The 21,737-nt window shown below is 46.0% G+C and overlaps 1 protein-coding gene across 1 annotated transcript in view; it reads left to right on the top strand.

Moving 5' to 3' along the window:
* The window catches only part of LOC147705712 (sulfotransferase 1 family member D1-like), a 95,772-nt gene extending 74,653 nt beyond the window's left edge, over nt 1-21,119 (top strand). Inside the window, exons 7-8 of the mRNA XM_086932140.1 lie at nt 19,134-19,314; nt 20,897-21,119. Coding sequence (XP_086788266.1) covers nt 19,134-19,314; nt 20,897-21,009 — 294 coding nt within the window. The 3' untranslated portion in view covers nt 21,010-21,119. The remainder of the gene's footprint in view (nt 1-19,133; nt 19,315-20,896) is intronic.
* Nucleotides 21,120-21,737: the final 618 nt, after the last annotated feature.

The raw sequence follows: 21,737 nt of genomic DNA, 5'->3' as shown, positions 1-21,737 counted from the left end.
TGTTTTCCGGATTAATAGCTCTTGTCTGGATTTTTGTTGAGCTCGTATTAGTGCGGTTTGAGTGATGTCTGAAGGATATCCCCTTTCAATGAATCTTTGTTTCATTTCGTTCATTTGTTCTCTACATTTTGAAGCCTCTGAGACCACTCTCTTCACCCGTAGCATCTGAGAATATGGGAGGTGTTTCTTGAGGGCTGGAGGATGGTGACTGTTGAATTGCAACAGGTTGTTTCTGTCTGTTTGCTTACGATATAGATTTGTGGAAAATTCATCCTCTTCTTTGGTTATCTCAACGTCAAGATATTGTATTCTAGATTCGTGGATATTCCATGTAAATCCAATTTGATCTATTTTCGAATCCATAATTTGTAATTGTTGTCCAAGTAGGTTATGAGAACCTTTCCATATCAAAAAAATGTCGTCTATGAATCGTACATACATGACGATATTGTTGTTCCAAATCGTATCTTGAAATACGCGTGCTTCCTCAAATGCTGCCATAAACAAATTTGCGTACGCCGGGGCGGCGCAATTTCCCATGGATGTCCCACTTTGTTGCATAAACCATTTCTTGTCTTGTTCAAAATAACTGTGTTGTAATGTAAACTGCATTAGTTCTAAAAGAAATACTTGCTGTTCCTGTGGGTATTCACTTTCTAGAAGGGCGCTTTCAATAGCTTCCAATCCCTGCTGATGCGGTATTGAGGTATAGAGGGCTTTTACATCAATAGTGGCCATGATCATGCTTTCGTCCGGTTGAATGGTAGACAGTTTTAAAAGGAAGTCTGTGGTATCTTTCAAATATGATCTGGTTTTCAATACTAATGGTTGCAGATATCTGTCCAGATATTTCCCTACTGGTTCGTGGATGCTTTGTTTAGTTGACACGATTGGTCTGCATGGTGGTTTCAATAGGTCTTTGTGAACCTTAGGGACTAGGTAAATAGTTGGTGTTCTTTGGTGTTCTTGTGTGAGATATTTGAGTGTTTTTTTCCGTGATAGTTCCTTGGTCATGCGCTTTCTGAACGATAGTCTGCAAAACTTTTTTGATTTCTGTCGTAGGATTGGTTTCTATCTCCATGTATAAATTCGTGTCTCTTAGGTGTTCATTCATGGTATTTTGATAATATGTTTTGTTGAGGATAACCGTTGCACCTCCTTTATCTGCCTTTTGACATATGATATTTTGATTCTTGGCTATAGATCTGAGAATTCCAAATTCCTTCTTGGTAGTGTTCATTTTGTGCGGTTTTTGTTTGGTGCTTAATTGTTTTAGGTCTTTGCTGCATCCTGGACTCCTCCCTCGCCATGACCAGGCAAGTCAACAGCGTCTCCTCGGCGTGCTTCAACATCCTACGCATGCTACGGAAGATCTTCTGGTGGATCCCCACAGAGACCAGGAAGACCGTCACCCAGGCCCTCGTCACCAGCCGACTGGACTACGGCAACGCCCTCTACGCCGGGACCACCGTCAAGCTCCAGAAGAGACTCCAGCGGATCCAAAACGCCTCAGCCAGACTAATCCTCGACATCCCACGATCCAGCCACATCTCCGGACACCTGAGAGACCTTCACTGGCTCCCCGTCAACAAGAGAATCACCTTCCGCCTCCTCACCCACGCACACAAAGCCCTACACGACCAAGGCCCGAGCTACCTCAACAGCCGAGTCAACTTCTACGCTCCCAAACGCCACCTCCGATCAGCCAACCACGCCCTCGCCGCCGTCCCCCGCATCCGAAGAGCGACCACAGGAGGAAGGTCCTTCTCCTACCTGGCCGCCAAGACCTGGAACTCCCTCCCGTCCGACCTGCGCCTGACCCAAGACCACCTCTCCTTCAGGAAGAAGCTGAAGACCTGGCTGTTCGAGCAGTAGCGGCACCCCCCCCCCCCCCCCAGCGCCTTGAGACCCTACGGGTATGTAGCGCGCTTAATAAGTGTCACTGATTGATTGATTGATTGATTGATAGTTGTTCATATAGGTCTATCGTCTTGTGGCTTATGGGGGGCATATATGTACTTCTGGTTTTTAATCCCCTTAATTCACCTGTCTCCGTTGTAGGCTGTTTTTCCACAATATTTTCAAAGAAATGTCTGAGGCGCAATTTTCTTGTGAGTTTGAATAAACTTACTTCTAACTCTAAAGTGTTGGTGTGGGCTGTCGGGACAAAAGATAATCCTTTTTGTAGTGTCGCTATTTGAATTTCGCTGAAGGTGTAATCCGATATATTCAACACTAAGCTTTGTTGGTCTGTTGTTGCTTCTTCTTCTCTTTCTTGGTTAGTGTGGACCGTGTTTGCGGTTGATTGGATCCTGTTTCTTTTTCTGCGTCCCCTCCGGAGTCTTCTGTTTCTATCCGGCCTTCCTCTAAAAAAGGTACTGCTGTGGATGTAGAAGCTTGTTCTTTTGACTGTGAATCTTTTTGAAGTTTGCTTTTTGTCTGGGTTGTTCTTTCACTGTCCGTGGAAGATGTGTCAGTATGAGATGTGTACCCTTTGGATTGTCTTTTTCTCGCATATACCTCGGCCCATGTATAGACTTCTTGTAATTTATAATCCAACGTGTCCCGCTTATACTTGCGTAACTTGCGCTCATTGATTTCTTGGGTATGTTTTATTAATTGAGTATTTATGTCTTCTAAGGTTGCAGCTAGTTCTTCAGGTGTGCTTAGTTTGGCGATTTCTGTTTTGGTTTGTTCAATTTCAAGAGTGAGTTCTTCTAATATTAGGGCCAATTCTTCTATGATCAATAGGATAAGGTCTAAACTGCACTTATTCAGAATAGCGAACCATTTTTCTGTGAAATTTTTGGAATTTTTACACAAACTGGGTTTGAGGGCAATCCTGAGGCCTCTGGGTATCCTTTGGGCTTTGTGGTATTTAATCATGGTGGATGCGTGCATTCTCTGGTTGATCTCCTTACGAGTTAAATATAGTAGGTGTAGTAGTAGGCCCCCCATAAGCCACAAGACGATAGACCTATATGAACAACTATGCAGCAAAGACCTAAAACAATTAAGCACCAAACAAAAACCGCACAAAATGAACACTACCAAGAAGGAATTTGGAATTCTCAGATCTATAGCCAAGAATCAAAATATCATATGTCAAAAGGCAGATAAAGGAGGTGCAACGGTTATCCTCAACAAAACATATTATCAAAATACCATGAATGAACACCTAAGAGAAACGAATTTATACATGGAGATAGAAACCAATCCTACGACAGAAATCAAAAAAGTTTTGCAGACTATCGTTCAGAAAGCGCATGACCAAGGAACTATCACGGAAAAAACACTCAAATATCTCACACAAGAACACCAAAGAACACCAACTATTTACCTAGTCCCTAAGGTTCACAAAGACCTATTGAAACCACCATGCAGACCAATCGTGTCAACTAAACAAAGCATCCACGAACCAGTAGGGAAATATCTGGACAGATATCTGCAACCATTAGTATTGAAAACCAGATCATATTTGAAAGATACCACAGACTTCCTTTTAAAACTGTCTACCATTCAACCGGACGAAAGCATGATCATGGCCACTATTGATGTAAAAGCCCTCTATACCTCAATACCGCATCAGCAGGGATTGGAAGCTATTGAAAGCGCCCTTCTAGAAAGTGAATACCCACAGGAACAGCAAGTATTTCTTTTAGAACTAATGCAGTTTACATTACAACACAGTTATTTTGAACAAGACAAGAAATGGTTTATGCAACAAAGTGGGACATCCATGGGAAATTGCGCTGCCCCGGCGTACGCAAATTTGTTTATGGCAGCATTTGAGGAAGCACACGTATTTCAAGATACGATTTGGAACAACAATATCGTCATGTATGTACGATTCATAGACGACATTTTTTTGATATGGAAAGGTTCTCATAACCTACTTGGACAACAATTACAAATTATGGATTCGAAAATAGATCAAATTGGATTTACATGGAATATCCACGAATCTAGAATACAATATCTTGACGTTGAGATAACCAAAGAAGAGGATGAATTTTCCACAAATCTATATCGTAAGCAAACAGACAGAAACAACCTGTTGCAATTCAACAGTCACCATCCTCCAGCCCTCAAGAAACACCTCCCATATTCTCAGATGCTACGGGTGAAGAGAGTGGTCTCAGAGGCTTCAAAATGTAGAGAACAAATGAACGAAATGAAACAAAGATTCATTGAAAGGGGATATCCTTCAGACATCACTCAAACCGCACTAATACGAGCTCAACAAAAATCCAGACAAGAGCTATTAATCCGGAAAACACCTTTATCTAGCAACCGCATCACATGCGTGAGCAAATTCTCCACAGTCAGTACCCAATTCAAACAAATTATCAAAAAACATTGGCCAATGCTCACAATGGAACCAGACTTCAAAGGAATTTTTTCAGAGGAACCAATTTTTGCACATACCCGTGCTAAAAATTTAGCAGACTTCCTAAAACCACAGGTTGAAAAACCCATTGAAACATCATTCCGGGGTACGATCCTGTGTTACAATTGCAACACATGTAACAACATCATCAAAGGATCAAGTATAACACACCCACAAAAGGGTTATCCCATATCATTAAAAGTGAATGCAACATGTGACTCAAGCAACCTAATCTACATGATTAAATGTCCTTGTGGAGACGTTTATGTGGGACACACTGAACGCAAATTAAAAATCCGCATAAACGAACATAAAAGTACCATCAGACTTAAAACCAAGAAAACCAGTGTGGCGGAACATTTCACGCAGATGCAACATAATGTCAGCCAACTACGAGTATGTGTACTTGAAACACTGCCCAGAATGGAAGGTTCCATGAACAAAACTAGGCTACTGAAACAGGAGAATAACTGGATTTATAATCTGGGCAGTTTGAAGCCCGGAGGACTTAATGAAAGAACAGAATTTCTTTGTTATTTATAATGATTTGAGTTATTCACAATGAGTAAAGCATTCTTATTGCGTTGATACCTTTGAATATAACACCCACAGTCTACACTAACATCGTGCTAGCACAGTAGCAGCACAAATACATAGTGGTAGCGAGCACTGGTATAGATCCCCTACAATAGGAACTTAATAAAGTTAGCGCGAACATATACACACAAAAAAACGGGTCAGCGGGAGTTAAATAGTGCGCAGGCGCGAGGGGCGTAACACCGGAGGAAAGCAGGATCAGTCCGTAGAGGAATGGCGTGAGAAGCAGAAACGCCGAGGTAAGCAAACAAACAGTCAGGCTGTTTAAGCGCGTAAGATAAGAATGATATCAGAAACTATACCCTTCTAAGTAACAGCAAGTTTAATACATCTGATAACGCGCATTTGTAACGCACATAGTTTAATATTCGGTTTCGTTTAAATCAACACCGCCAGCGCGTAATGCGAGGCTCTCACTTTTTAACCGCTTTAAAGATGGCAGGAAACAACAGTTAGAAACCGAGTTGGGTGAACGTAATTGTCTTAAGAAACAGTGTGACATTTAGAAGGATCTAGTTCTTTATATTTCTACATAAGTTTAATGAGAACCTAAAGTTACTATTAATTTGAGACAGAAAGCCCGCTGATTTAGTTAAAACGATATGATTGCAAATATTGAATAGTTGAGTTAAATTAGATGTAATATACCGAAATGTACATAAGGTTAAAATCATGTTTCTTTGAATTGTAGATTTACTATTTCCCTGATGAAGGCAGGAATACACTGCCGAAATGCATTGGATTTTCATGTGAAATAATTGAAAACAATTTCTTGAAAATAATTTCATGAAGAATAAATGAAACACATATGAACAATGGATTAACTGTTTTATTTGGAACATATATCCTTATAAACTTGGTACCTGAGAAACAGAAAACTTAGAGCTGATTCAGCACATATCGGTGCCCGGGGGGTCAGCTACACCCAGCTAGGTATAGCTGCTATCAGAGGTTCTAATTATATCTCTCCAGACGGGGAGAGAGCCCCGGAGGCACGAAAACAACGCAAATCTTTCAGTTTGAACAGCGGTGCTCTACCCTACACTTTCAGTATATAACTGTGACATTGAAACATAAGGGCCCGATTGCTGCACTACAAAGGAAATCCACACCAGATGCGGGGACCTGATGGGTACTTTAGTCATAAGGGGGGGGCCCGGGGAGGGCTCGGAGGCCATTGGATGCCGGTTACACGCCACCTTCTTTCTTTGGTTCTTTGTATGATTCTCTTGGTTTGGATCGGGACCTGTTCTTGTGTGCCTGTCCTGGGGTTTGAGAGTTGGGAAAAGTTTGCTGTTAGGGATGGGGGGGTCAGACATGTCACTATGGGGGCCATTGGGGGTCAGGAACTGGACTTAGAGCCATGGGTACCTTCGTAGGAATAAAAATGATGTCCTGGAACGTACGGGGAATGCACACCATGGGACGGCGGCACAAAATTCATGCCTACCTGAAGAGGAGAGGGGTAAAAATTGCTCTTCTCCAGGAAACCCATTGAAGAAATCAGAAGGAGTGGCGCTACAGCGTCGCTGGAGAGGGCAGGTGTTTCACACCACATATTCGGCCTATGCAAGAGGGACCTTGGTGTGGGTGCGGGCGGGGGTACCATTTCAATGTGTTAGGCAGATTATAGATCCCGATGGCCGATTCACTGTAAAATGTAAATTGATACTTGTATAGCGCACTACTCACCCGCAAGGGTCTCAAGGCGCTTGTACGAATACCGCTGTGGAACCCATCCTGGCTTTCCCTGTGAGGCGTACACTCCTGGGCACCCCCAAGGTGGAGGCCAGGCATCCTTAGCGTTGTGGGGGCCGTTGTCGAGATTAAGCAAGCTATTGCCCAGAGTTGCAGAGTGGGACTCCATGATTGGAATAGGCACAGAGGCGAGAATTATCAGGTCCGTGGAATTTTTGAGCCCAAGACCCGCCGAGGCGGTGAATTGTACCTTGGTCCCGGGCCAGACCTCTGCATCAGGGTCTGCCACTCTAACCATTGAGCCGCACTAGTCACGGGCGGCTTGATGGCCTGGATGTCACGTTGGGAAGCATATATGCTCCTAATATTGAACAACCAGCTTTCTTGGTGCAGTTATCGCAGAAATTGGCGATGGTGCTGTCGGGCCCCATACTCCTGGGGGAGACTTCAATTGCATCACCGATATAGCCTTAGATCGCTCTCACCCTCCGCTCCCTGACGCATCTACCCATAGAATTGCTGAAGCCCGACGGGACTGGCAAAGGCGCTGGGGTCTGACTGACACTTGGCGGGCCCATCACCCGTGGGAACGAGACTACTTATTTTTTAGCTATGCATGAGTTGCACGTCCGCTTGGATGCTATCCTTTGCTCCCCTGATGTGCATATGATGATTGTGTTGAGTGAGTACTTGGCAAGGACGACATCTGATCACAACCCGTTACTAGTGTCCTTGAATAGGGTTCAGGTACGGTCCACCATCCCTAGCTGGCGTCTCCGCTCGGAGGCACTGGAAGACCAGGTCTTCAGAACTACCATAGGTACTGCTATTGAGGAATAATTTCAACACAATGCCAACACGTCCAGTAGTCTGCACAATGAGTGGGATGCATTCAAAGCTGTGATTTAGGGGCGTTGTATTGGGGAAGCGGTGGGAGTACGAAAAACCCTTCTGAGCAATGTAGAGAGGGCGGAGCAACGGTTAAGAGATATCGAAAAGGAACGACCTGGGCGAGAGGACAAGCAGGAGGAACTTCTGACAGCTAGAGAGGAGGTAGTGATGCAGAGGGATAAATCTGGGGCATTATTGGCTTGGCTGGCTAATCCAGAGCGCAGAGGGACACCGATCCTAGAGCTGCGCGGCGAGGAAGGCATGGGCTATTATTACCAACAGACCATCAACGCACAGTTTTTGGAATACTATACTACTCTATACCAAAGTCGGCTAGATCCAGGAGTTCTGGAGGAGGGGGGATTCCTAGACATCGAACTGCCGCAGATTGAGGAGGAGGATGCAGAGAACTTAGGCCGGCCAGTGGAGTTGGGAGAGATCAGTGGGGCCATAAAGCGCATGGCCAGGAACAAAACACCGGGCACTGATGGGCTGCCATCAGATTTTTATGCCACTCATGTGGATCTGTTGGTCCCCGGCTGTTAGCACTCTACAATCAGTTGAGGAAAGATGGTTATCTGCCTAGCTCAACAAGGGAGGTAGTAATTGTGCCCCTCCTCAAGCCGCACAAGCCGGCATGGGACCGCACAGCCTATCGCCCGCTCGCGATGCTTAATCTAGACTATAAGATCTTGAGTAGGGTTCTAGCTCATCGACTGATGGCACACATGACAGCGCTTGTGCACGAGGACCAGGCTGGGTTTATTCCTTCACGGAATACGGCCATGAACATACGGAGGCTGTGCCAACTGGTACATGGCTCGATGGATGAGGGGGGAGAGGCATGTGTGCTATCAATTGACATTGAAAAGGCCTTCGATAGTCTTGAGTGACCATATCTGCTTAGGGTCTTAAGGGCTTTTGGCCTGGGTGAGGTGTTCGTGGCCTGGACGAAGATTTCATATAGCCGCTCCACGGCTAGGGTCCGAACGCGGGCGTGATTACTGAAGCATTGCGGGGTGGGCAGGGGGACGAGGCAGGGATGTCTGCTGGCTGCCCTCCAGTTCGCCCTGGCCGTCCAGCTGTTGGCTGTTCAGGCCCGGTCGGGACGGTACTATGGGGGTTTGGGCGGGATGGGTCAGACCCATTACATTGCTTTTTATGCAGGTGATCTTTTAATGTTCCTCGCCAATGCTGCTGGGGAGTTACAGGGTGCCCATGAATTGCTGGCTAGACTAGGACGGATGGCGGGGCTCAAATTTAACTGGAACTGGACATGCCTTTTTCCGGTGCGTGTAGGCAGAACTGACCCGCTAGATGGGTTGGTTGTGAGATGGGAAAGCAGTTGCTTGCCTTATTTAGGAGTCAAAATTTATCATGAGCCCTCTGACTTATTTGAGGGCATTGTTAGGCGCGCATTGAGAACCACCAGAAGTAATTTGGATTTTTGGGGAACCTTGCCTTTGTCAGTAATGGGGAGAGTGGCATTGTTAAAAATGGTCACCCTGCCCCGTCTACTCTACTATTTTGGAGCGTTACCGCTTTGGATCCCCGGAAAATACTTTACCCAGCTGAATACGATGGTTACGGGTTTTTTGTGGGGCTCATGGCGGCGCAGAGTGGCACTGAGCACTATGATGCACCCTAGACGGGAGGGGGGTTAGCGGCTCCCGATTTTGAGGCATATTATAACACGGCCCAATTTCAATGGTACGCACAGTGGATGACAGGGAAGCTGAGGGTGGAGGAGATCCAGAGGGGTATGGACCCGAACCTTTGCCAGCTCGCTCGGACTCTCCTTCAGCTGTCACTTCATGAGGGAGAGGTACAGAGGGACCTGTGGGTGGTGCACCAATGCTGGAATTGCACCAATAGAAGACTTGGGGTGAGGCCATCATGCGCACCTGAGATCCCATTGTGGCTGTGTGAGGTGCTACCACACCGAGGGGATTGGCAACGGTTGCAAGACTGGGAAGAACTGGGGATTTCCAGTCTTGGGGACCTCTATGAAGAGGGAACCCTCATACCGTTTCAGGATCTCATTAAAAGACATGACATTCCCAGGCAGGACTTTCTCCTACATGTGGCATTGACGGCAGCCATTCACAAGCACTGGAAGAGAGGGCTGGAGGAGCCACAGGCCTTTCTTCCCTGTCAGTATGTGGTCACTTCAGCTGGGAGGGTTAAGGCGGTCACCTGCCTATAAAAGAGACTTACGCAGGGATCCAGGACTCCTTTAGAGGGACTGCGCGCTAAATGGGAAGCAGATCTGGGGACACCCATAGAGGAGAAGACATTGGAGATGTTGATGGAACGGGCATGGAAATGCTCCAGGAACGCGAGATTTCAACTAATACAGTTTTATGTGTTCCACCGAGCGTACCTGACTCCTTTTAAACTTAATGAGTTTTTTGGATCCCGCAAAGCCTGCCTGCGGTGTAAGCTGTAAAATGCCGCATTTCTCCACATGCTCTGGGAATGACCCCTGTTACACGGGTATTGGGGGGAGGTCATGGCCAAGCTACAAGAGGTAACGGAAAGTGATTGGCAGCTGACGCCGGGAGTTTGCCTGCTACATTGGTTTCCCCACACTGCCCGTAATAAGCTCACCAGTAAATTCATAGACTTAGGGTTAGTCCTAGCTACACAAGAGATTACTAGCCACTGGAAAGCGGTCACTAGGCCCAATGCAGCAAGATGGTTGAGGGAACTAATAAAATGGGCGGACTGTGAGGGGATCTTCCGACTACAGATGGCTTGGAGAACCAATAATGGCAAATTGCTTGAGGTGGCTAGGGCCTGGGTAGCGATGGTGGACCTGCTCAAAAGTCCGGCTGACGGGGTGACTGACCTTCTGAAAGGGTAGACTTCTCCTACTGCTATGGAGCATGACCTTTGTAGTGTGGGTGGGAGTGTTGCCAGGTAAGGTGATTGTCCTGGGTGCATCCTTCTCGTTGAGACCCTGATCACTGGCACAGTGCTTTGAAGTAGATGGCAGGCGTACAGGCTGTACGGCATAAGAGTTGAAGGAGGGGAGCGATATGTCTGACGGGTGGGGAGGGAGTGGGCCTGAGGGGGGAGGAGGGAAGGGAGGGAGTTTGTTGTGGGTTTATAGTTGCTTATATGATGTGAGGAGTAATTAGACTGTGCGCAATCCTAGAGCAATATGGACTTAACTTCCAGGTCAGCATTGCAGGTTGTAATGGCATAGACAATTCTACTGCATAGACAGCATACACGAAGAAATGAGTGCTGAGGGACAAGAGGGAGATAGATGGGGTATGGAACAGATATGAATATGATAGGGGCAACGTTTATTAACCATTGTATGATGGAATGTACTGTATAACTGAAGTATAAAAGTCTAATTGATTGAAAACTTGAATAAATGTTGTTTAAAAAAAAATCGTCCCCCAGCACTCCCATTGGCCTCCCCGCTCCTGCCTCCCAGCTACCCCGCTCTCCTAAGCCTCCTCTTATGCAGACCGAGAAGCGTCCAGAGGCGTGTCTTTAGAGTGCGATGGCAGACCGTGTTGAAGGCGGCCGACAGGTCCAGGAGGATGAGGGCTGATGTTTCGCCATTGTCTAGTTGGCGTCTGATGTCGTCTGTGGTGGAGATGAGGGCTGTCTCGGTGCTGTGGTTTTGTCTGAATCCGGACTGGGACGGGTCCAGGATGTTGTTGTCTACCAGGTGGCGGGTCAGTTGCATGTTGACGATTTTCTCGATGACTTTAGCTGGGAATGGGAACAGGGAGATGGGCCGGAAGTTCTTGAGTTCCTTGGGGTCTGCTTTGGTCTTCTTGAGGAGGGCGTTGATTTCGGCGTGCTTGCAGCTTTCCGGGAATGTCGCAGTTTCAAAGGAGATGTTGATGACCTTCCGCAGTTGGGGTGCGATGGCTGCGTCTGCTTTGTTGAATACGTGGTGTGGGCACGGGTCAGACGGAGATCCTGAGTGGATGAAGTTCATGAGCTTACGTGTCTCGTCGTCGTTGACGTTGGACCAGGAGGTCAGGTGGTTGGTGCTGGTGGTGTTCACAGGGGAGGTGGGGTCTGGCGTAGTCGGGGCGGTCGTGGTGTTGAAGCTGTCATGGATGTCAGCGATCTTGCGGTGGAAGAAGATGGCCAGTGAGTTGCACAGTTCTTGTGAGGGTGGGATGTCGTTGGTGTTAGCGCTGGGGTTGGAGAGTTCTTTTACGATGCTGAAGAGTTCTTTGCTGTCGTGTGCGTTATTATTCAAGCGGTCTTTGAAGGAGGATCTCTTGATTAATCTGATGAGGTGGTGATGTCTGCGGCTAGCGTCCTTGTAGGCTGCGTGGTTGTCTGTTGTGCGTTCGTGGAGCCATGTCTTCTCCATTTTTCGGCATGCGCGTTTGGAGGCCTGGAGCTCGTTGGTGAACCATGTGGCTCTCTTACTGGTGTGGTTGTTGGGGGTTTTCTTGAGCGGGGTGAGGGTGTTGGCGCAGTTGTCGATCCAATGTCTGAGGTTGAGGGCTGCAGCGTCAGAGTTGGTGGGGTCGGTGGGTGGGTTCTTGGCGAGGGAGGCGAGTAGCTGGTCTTCGGTGACTTTGCTCCAGCAGCGGCGAGGCAGCTGTTAAGTGTGGTGGTGCATGGTTGGTTTCTTGAAGGTGAAGTGGATGCAGAAGGGGTCGGTCCAGTGGAGTTAGGTGGTGTGATTGAAGGCGACGTGGGAGTCTGTGGAGAAGATAGGATCAAGCGTGTGGCCGGCGGTGTGGGTGGGTGTGGTGACGAGTTGTCTGAGGCCGAGGTTGGCAAGGTTGGCGATCAGGGTGGTGGAGTTGGCGTCGTTGTTGTTGTCGAGGTGGAAGTTCAGGTCCCCGAGGAGGATGTAGTCCCTGGAGGCGAGTGCCTGGGTGCTGGCGAGGTCAGCGATGGAGTCGCTGAATGGAGCCTGGGGATCCAGGGGGTCTGTATATGAGTGTTCCTCTGTGGGTGATGTTGGGGTCGGTGTGTATACGGAAGTGCAGGTGTTCGGCGGTGTTGAGGGTGTCATCTGCGTGGGTGGTGACCTTGCGTGTGGACTTGTGGCCGATGGCTATTCCTCCTCTAATTCCGTTGGCGTGATCCCTACGGGTGATCTTGTAGCCGTCCGGGATGGCTATGGCGATGTCGGGCGCTGAGGAGTCGTTCCACCAGGTCCCGGTCAGGAAGGCCACGTCTGGGGCGGAGGTGTCGAGCAGGTCCCAGAGCTCGACGGCGTGTATGCGTGCGGAGCAGGTGTTGAGGAGTATACAGCGGAGGTGGTTGGGTCCAGTCCTTGGAGGTTTGGTGGTTCTGTCGCAGGTGAAGCTGCAGGTGTGGTAGGAGAAGAGTCCGTGGGTCCGTTTCGGGGCAGCCTGGAAGCAGGCGTTGTTTTGGCCAGCATTGAGTGCGTGGAAGCTGCTGGCGTCGTAGTGGAGTCTGGTGTTGTGGCGTTCGTAGGGTCCAGGGGTTCTGGCGCTGGGCGCGGTCCAGGCACAGATGGGCACAGATGGGCTTGCCTTAGGCGCGCCTTTGACACACCAGGGGCGCACCCGCTGCGCGCGGCTGCTTCTCGGGCTGCATAAGAGGAGGCTTGGGAGGAAGGAGCAGCTGGGAGGCGGGAGCAGAGAGGCCAATGGGAGTGCTGGGGGGCGGGGCCGCAGGGAGGCAGCGGCGGGAAGGCCGGGTAGGGTGCGGTGGGGGGCAGGGGGAAGGCGGTGGCAGAGGGGGCACCAGGAAGAAGCAATCAGCCAGTCTGCAGGCGACGAGTGGCGGTGTGGGGGCGACCTGCCTGCAAGCAAGGTGTAAGGTTGCTCCCGAACACCGTCGCTCGGCCTGTATTTAGAGGAGGCCTGGGAGGGAGGAGCAACTGGGAGGCGGGAGCAGGGAGGCCAATGGGAGTGCTGGGGGGCGGGGCCGCAGGGAGGCAGCGGCGGGTAGGGGGCGGTGGGGGGCGGGGGGAAGACAGCAGCAGAAGGGGCACCAGGAAGCAGCAAATAGTGGGTCTTCAGGTGACGAGTGGCGGTGTGGGGGCGACCTGCCTAGCACCTCCCCCTAGCAGGAACAGCAACCCTTGGCGGTGAGTCTCAAATGCTGTCACCTTGTGATTTGCTGATTTGGCAGCTCCAACTTGTAGAGATGCCCACCCCGCTGTCCAGACCCCATTTTTGGCGGTAGGACAGGTGTGAAAATTAGTAATCAAAGTAGGAGTGTCCACCTCAGCCTGGCACACCCCTAGGGTCTCCAGGACCAGAGGTGAACCCCTCTCTTAGAAATTCTCAACCTTGAATTGGAGAATTAGGCCCAATTGGAACAGGGATGTGCCCCTCTTCACAAAGGAAGGTAGCACCCAAAGGGTGTGGTCATCCTAAGGGACACTAGCTCTTTGGCTGCTGCCCCTTGACCTCAGTAATGTTCTAGATTTGGTATTTAAGGGCTCCCCTGAACTTTGTTCCTCAGATTCAGTGGACCAAAGAAGACGATGGAATAATACCACTGTCGGACTAGGAACAGAATCGCTGCACACAGAACCTGGCAAGAACCCCGCCACCTTTAGCCAGCTCAACATCTGGGCCTGCTGTCCTTCCTGAAACCCTGCCAGGACTCCAAGAAACCCCGGAGACATCCCAGCCTTCAACCAATCTACAAGAACCTCCCTTTGAGCTATAGGCTCTAGTCCCTGGCGTCCATCGATACAAGAACCGCAGTATATGAGGACCGACACTGGTGTCAACATGACTCAATACTGCTAAAAGAACTGCACGATCGCAGCAGTAGTGAACAGACACTTATGTGAATGTGATTCTGCCCTGCCAGAAGAAAGCACCCCTGCCGGACGGCCCCCACAACCTAGAGGGATCCTCTTGGCCCAACGACCCAAGCTGATCACAGCTCTATTCCCGAGATCCAGTACCCCCTCTAGGCGGGCCTGTCAGCCTCCTGCTCAACTGCCACCTCTCCAAGGTGAGCCCACCTCAGCGGAACTTCTCAAACTTGTGCGCATCTCCATTCCCAAGACCGTGACTGCTGGGCTGGTGGTGCCTTCCTACAGCCTACAGTAACTCGCTGACGAAGACTGCAACGGTCCCAGCATTGGTGGCTTACTGACTCCCATCTACCCCTATTGCTCTCTGCCAACTGTGAAAGGAGGACAACATTGCCAGTATCGACTGCCGCAGCTTAGATATTGAACTATGCACCTTTTCGGATACCCCCAGTCTCCATTGACTATTCTTAGGCTCAGCAAACTCTGCACCCGGCTGCCCAAGTGCAACTGATTGTGCAGTGCCTAACTTAAACTGACCCTTGCCTAGGTCCGGCCTAAAAAAAAAACAAAGACTGAAAAAGTAAGTAGTGCACTTACCTGCTTATGCATAACCCTGTTTCCCTTCTTTAGGATTGCATTGCAATTTCTGGATTAGCTACAACTGTCTATCTTGTGCCAGTACTATCTGATACTATTTCGGATTGACAATAACAAAAGTATTTCCAAGACAATAAAATAGTCCTACTGCCTTTTTTAAAGTACTACTTACCTGTAACTGAGTTCAACTTGGTTCCTAAAATAAAAGTAACTAAAGTAATATTGTTGCAAAACAGTGGTTTGGTGTTAGTCATTGACCGCGTGTTCCCCTCCTCTATGAGTGTGTACAACAAGTACATTCGCACTACCCTTTGATAGGCTTTACTTCTCAGCATAGCTACCACTAAATTGAGAGTAAGGTGTTATTCACTTTATCCTCTGCCATAGCATTGGGGACTCAGTGGACTCTGCGCACACTATACCTCTTTTTGGTATAGTATATACAGAGCCGGCTTCCTGAAAAAACACTTAAATAAAAATGAAATTATGTACACCCTTGAATTCAATGGAACCATCTGCATAATGTTCAATGAGAAGGCAGTTTTTTTCCACAGCTAGAACAAAATAATGCAGCCCTCTCTTAAGTCTGATTGGCTGGTGCCAATCAATCAGTGTGAAGGTGTGCTTCACAACATTGAAAGTGTGATGGGGTGACTAAGGGATGAGGAATGAGAAATAGGGATGGAGTATGATGTATGAGAAGTAGGGATGAGACATAAGGATGATGTATGAGAAGTAGGAATGAAGGTTGATTCATAAAAGGTAGGAATAAGAGATAGGGATGATGAGTGATGGATGAGAAGTTTGAGTGATGAATGAGAAGTAAGGATGATGTATGAGAAGTAGGGATGATGAATGATGGGTGTGAAGTAGGGTTAATGGATGATGCATGTAAAGTAAGGAAGATGGATAGGAAGTAGATATGAGAAGTAGGGATGATGGATGAGAAGTAGGGATGAGGTATGATAGATGGGAAGTATGGACTATGGATGAGAAGTAGGGGTGATGGACAAGAAGTTTGGATGGGAAGTAAGAATGATGCAGTAGATGTACCATGAGTAGGTGACCATTCACTACCCATACTCTAATACGCTGATGAGACGGTTCTGCGGTTCTGCTTGCCCACACACCCATAAGCTTCCAGAAACTGCTTGGTTATTTTTAATGGGTTTATGGAGGGACAGGGTCTTAAAATAAAGCAGTCTAAATCCTATACAAAGATTTTCGGACCCTGAAACATTAAATCCAGATTTTTTGCATGGGGGTCCACGCCCCGTTTTTAATTATCTGGGGATTACTTTTAGTTCTAACTGAAGCTGGAAGGTACATATTCAAATAAAAAATCAACAAACGGGAATAAATATAGAAGCCATTTTCCTTTTTTTCAGGGATACAAAAAACATTGCCAGAGATGATCACTTCGTGTAAAACAAAATGCATCTCTGCTGCTATTTATGGACGGGAATATGGGCATATTGAAAACAGCTTCATACACAGGATGCTGGCATCCCATAAAATGTAGCACATTTCTGTCATTAAGAAGAAGTGGGCTTTTCATTTTTAGAGGACCAGATAAAAGTGGCGCCACTTTGATTTGGTTGAAATGTTGGCTTATTCCTGAGACAGGTTTGACAAGACAGTGTATATCTGATTGTTTGTATCTCCAAAACATGTCCACGATACCATGGTTGACATATGTAAAAACATGGTTTGATAATTTAGGCCTCCAGGAAATGTTCACTTAATCTTCATTAATTAAAGGGCATGCAAAAGACACAGTGAAGTTGCGCTTTCAGGAACTTTATGTCAACGAAAGATTATGTAAGATATTGAACATGAAGACTGAGAAAGCTGAAATCCCATTGTGCCAGTTAAAAACCTTGAACCATACTTGTGCTGGATTGAAAACCCTTTTAATAATTTGCTTTTAACTCTTTTTAGACTTAATCTTATACATCCAAAGTGGCCTTCCCCATTCAATGTACCTGGAACCTCGATTTGCCACCCTGTCATTGAAATTATGTATCCAAACAATGCACATTTCACTTTATCCTGTTTTATCACCTGTATGTATGCCCAGGATCTGTTTTCTTAAATCCTTTACTACACCAAGCTGGTTTTAAAAATGATTTGTCCACTATGACATTTTTACAAAGGCTATCCTCTTTCGAGATATGCACTGGAATATTGAATTTTATTAAGGGTGCCTTTGAAAATAAGAAACCGTAATGAACAGCAAACTTTTAAAACAGATCCTTTTAGCTTTATGCACCAGTTTCTATTGCTCTGTTTTTTAAGATTGTAATGAGATGTAGTTTTAAAATATTTTGACATTTTATTGCATTTTTCCTACGTATGCACGTATTCTATCAATGTAAACTTTAGTGACGTTTTTAAGTGTTGAATAAAGATTTGATTGGAGTGAGAAGTAGGGATGATGGATGAGAAGTATTAATGAGAAGTGGGGATCATGGATGAGAAGTATTGATGAAAAGCAGGGATGATGGATGAGAAGTATTGATGAGAAGCAGGGATGAAAAGTAGGGATGATGGAAGAAAAGTAGGAATGATGGATAAAAAGTAGGTATGAGTAGTGAGAAATGAGGATGTCCTAAAACGGAGGCTGTGTGTGTTCTACACATCATGTGCGCTGACTGCTGCCCAAATTCCAAATCTCTTTCAGACTACAGAACTAGAGTAGTGGTGAATTTCCTTTTCAGGTCATTTGTGATCAATAAATAATTTGGTTATGAATGCTAGCATTGTACGCTTGCATGCAAATAGGGTGTCATAATAAAAAAAGACTAGCTGCATGCCTAACTGCAAATTGACATTGTTGTCTTTTTGGTGGTGCAGATTTGGCCACAAAGTCAGCAGCAGTTATCAAAGCCTAGAATGGACTATATTTATGGTTATTGATTTTTTACCAGCTTATGATTTTTAAAGCAGTAGTAAATATGTTGTCCAAGGCTTCCCTTCCCACTTCTTCTTAAGGTAAAGGGAAAGATTTAGCAGGATGAGCGACACTTTAATCTATTTCTTGCTTTTTAGCCAACTTCCTCATAGGCACGGTCCTACAGATAAACTAAAAAACCCCAGAATGCAAAGTTGCTGTTGTCTAACTAAAACGCCAGCACCAGCTGGTAGTTCCACCCATTGAGGTGGCTTGCCAGCTATGCAGGATGGCAGTTCATCTGCATTGTCATGACCTAACACTGCTTCACCAGTAGCCAATATTAATTTTCAACTTCCTGCAGAACAAGTGGGTTTTTACTAGTTCTGACAAATCCTTAGATCTGTATATGAGGGCAACATTCATTTTACTGGAGACACAGTTTTCAAATTCTTATAAGATTAGCTAAAAGGTTGGGGGAACACCATTCATTCTTTGTTCATAATTCAAGTCGTATACTCCCTTGCACGAATATATGTTTGGGAGTGGCCGAAGAGGCTGCATATAAACCCACGATTAAGCTGGCTAGTGGATGTGTCTTTTGTGATTGAAACTTTTGATCAGTCTGTCTTTTTAGACAACAACCCTTTGTAGTGTTGGACTTGTTGTTCCTATTGGATGAACTGACAGTTACCACCTGACCGTACAGTTGGCCGCCAGATTTATTACGCGTGATCACTTTCGTCCTATTAGCATCACTAAAGATAAACATGTTTCCAAGGCTGTACTGTACATTACACCTTTTCTGCTGCAGCTGTTCCCCACCAATCACCAGTGTAAATGTAATGAACCATGTGTCAGACTTGTGCTGACTGGGCCATCCATTCATATCATATGTAAATAACACTGTTTATCACGTGATCGCACTAAGATTGAACATCTGGCTGCATTAGTGCATTTCATTAGGAGAAGTATTTTTAAATACTGTAAAAGCACTTTGAGAATACGCAATAAGACGTAAAAAAGATGTATGCACGTTAAAATTAAAATCTGTGGTTTATTATTTTAGTGTCCCTCGATTTAAAGTCTTTATGTCATTTCAAAACTGTAGTCTATTTTGTTTCTGATTTAAGCTGAACAAGAACAATGCTGTAAGTTTCAGAACAAGCATAATAGAAAGCATTTTTCCCACATTACACCTAAAATGGATGACTAAATTTACTGACGACCATGATTTTTTTCTCCAGTTTCTGGTGATTAATCTCCCAGGAATATTTTAGCATGCTTTGCTGAATAACACAATTTCCGTGCCTGCTTCTCAGGATCCAAGACGTGAGGTCCTGAAAGTGCTGCGCTTCCTGGAGCGGGAAGTCTCAGATGAAGTTCTGGAGAAAATTTTGCACCACACATCCTTCCAAGAGATGAAGAACAACCCCATGGCAAACTATAGAGCCATACCGAACGAACTGATGGACCAAAATGTGTCTCCTTTCATGAGAAAAGGTAAGACAATTCAATGTCTAACCCAACCTCAAAGCAGCAGAGCAAAAAAGATGTACTGACCCACGGTTACCAGTAAATCTGGGAAGTGGGCTTACCGGGCCATTCTGAGGTAGTCAAACCGAAATGATGAATAACAGGAGTTTCTGAGCTTATTCTCACCTGTTTTTCCTCATTCCTGCACATTCCACCTGTTTCTAGCAGTTGATAAGTCTATGGGAAAAATGGGATTTGTGGTTTCTCCGAAACCTAGTATTTCCCATTTTCAGCCCATAACTCCTTTTAGCTGGGCTATGTGGAACTTTGAACAACACAGAAAGAAGTTGTATGTCAGAATATCTGTGTCAATGTTAGTTCATGATGTCAATCTTGTGCCCTAAATATCCTTTACAAAAATATAGCCCCATTGGAGAAAGATAATATTAGAAAATCTATTATATTTACGATGTATATATGATACAACATTTCCATCAGGCAATATTCTGGTAGCATACCCCGAATAATGGCCAAAAAGTTGTTATTCTAGTGAACCCCCTATTGTCCTAGAATAACATATGAATATAACTTAATTGCCTCTTGCGTCACCAAGTATGTGAGGAAGCCCTGTCAAATAACTTCATTGAACGCATAACTGGAAGTCATGCACTGCTAAGACCATATGTGTGATGTTCTGGTGCATAAGATGGATGCAATGCATACAAACCAAAATGGGAAGCAGGCGTGGGCTGTGTTACAGAAGGATTGGGGGATTTTATTTGCATAATATAAAATATTCTCTAGGTATGTCCCATGTTTAGGTGGAGAGCTGCTCCTGCTTATGGAGTGCATATAAAACACCACAACACTTTTTGCAAGTTTATGGTCCCTCTTAGAGGATGCTCGGACTGGCCTATAAGATGACCCGGCAGTGCCTTAAGGGCTGGTCTAACAAGTCAGTATGTGGACAGTTTATTTTACTTTGCTGTTTGTGGGCCTGGTTTATGGTCTGGTGGGCTGGTATTTACTGTCAATTTCCCTGATATTAGCACAAGCATTGCCTGCTGCAATCTCAATATAGTATCTTGTATATGCATTTATGCTTTTCCCATGTTGCTTTGCCCTTAGTTGCTCAGCCAGTTTGAATGTGCTGCATGGAATGTTGGAGTGGTGATGATGAATGGAATGTTTGGGTGCCTGTGAGATGAAGTGTGACAGTTGCAGTATGGCCCGAGCAGCAAGCCGACTGCTCCTGGTGGGGCTGCTGTTCATGGATTTACCACCTTGCAACTGAGACTGAATAAATAAGCTAAAGCAACACTTCGGCTACTTGATCTTCATAACAACACTCAAACGCATGCAGTTTCCCATACCTAGCAAAACATCTATGCAATGCATCTGTACAAGTCCTGGACTGCCCTGACATGCAAATGTGAGCCAATCTTTTATCTATCTGATTCCCTAATAAGTGTCACTTTTATTTTGGTGCCCGAGCTTATTTTTGTCCCAGTCCAACCCTGTCTTAGAGCATTGCAAAAATACGCAGAAGCCTTTGGAACAGGGCGTACAAAGTAACGTTGTATTGTCCATTGACTGTCTTTCCACACAGGGATTTCCGGAGACTGGAAGAACATGTTCACGGTTGCCCAGAATGAGACGTTTGATGAAGATTATGAGCTGAAAATGGCAGGGAGCACGCTGCGATTCCGGACAGAGATATGAGGGCCACATGCAGCGCTCCTCCAACCATATTTTGAGTAGATATTGATTCAGGGACTTGTAACATTTTTAGCTTAAATCCGAAAGAAGAATAAAACAGTTCTCTTATTAAATGTCTAATCTCCCTCCTAGTTACTGTTTACCTCATATACATTTCTTTCCATTTCCCCTGGTCTTTATCAACATTATGCCAAAGGAGATGTTCTTTTCACACAAGAAACCCATTTGCAGATACATTTCATTTTTGAGTTAAAGGTGCCAGGTATCCGATTTACTGCTGTAGAAAATTACCAAACAGTAATATTTTGATTTCCTTTTTACATGTGCCCTGACAGTGCAGTTGTGGAACTTATTTTCTGTTATCACTTTTTAAAATATACATAGAGTAGGTTTTGGCTCCACCCACAGTATTATTTCCCTCCTAACTCATCATGTTGGAGTTCTTGCTTTGCAATGTGGGGAACAATTTTTTCACTGAGAGTGGGACTCGTGATGCCCCCCCCCCCCCCCCCCAAAGGTTGCTCCCCAGAGCTGCATGCAGGGTCCTTTGTTGCACCCCTGCATGTGTGCCCTCTGGTGCAGACCTAGCCTGGCTCCGTGTCTCCTGCCAATAATAAGAACTTACTGTACCCAAATATTATGAAGGAGTCCCCTTGTCATAAGCCAGCATATGATGTTTTTGGCTCAACATGAATGTAGTCGGATATATTTATTCTTAAGATCTATGAAAT

Source organism: Lissotriton vulgaris, chromosome 7 (assembly GCF_964263255.1).
Source record: "Lissotriton vulgaris chromosome 7, aLisVul1.2, whole genome shotgun sequence".
NCBI lineage: Eukaryota > Metazoa > Chordata > Amphibia > Caudata > Salamandridae > Lissotriton > Lissotriton vulgaris.
Note: the sequence above shows the minus strand (reverse complement) of the source record. Positions and strands in the feature narration are given on the sequence as shown.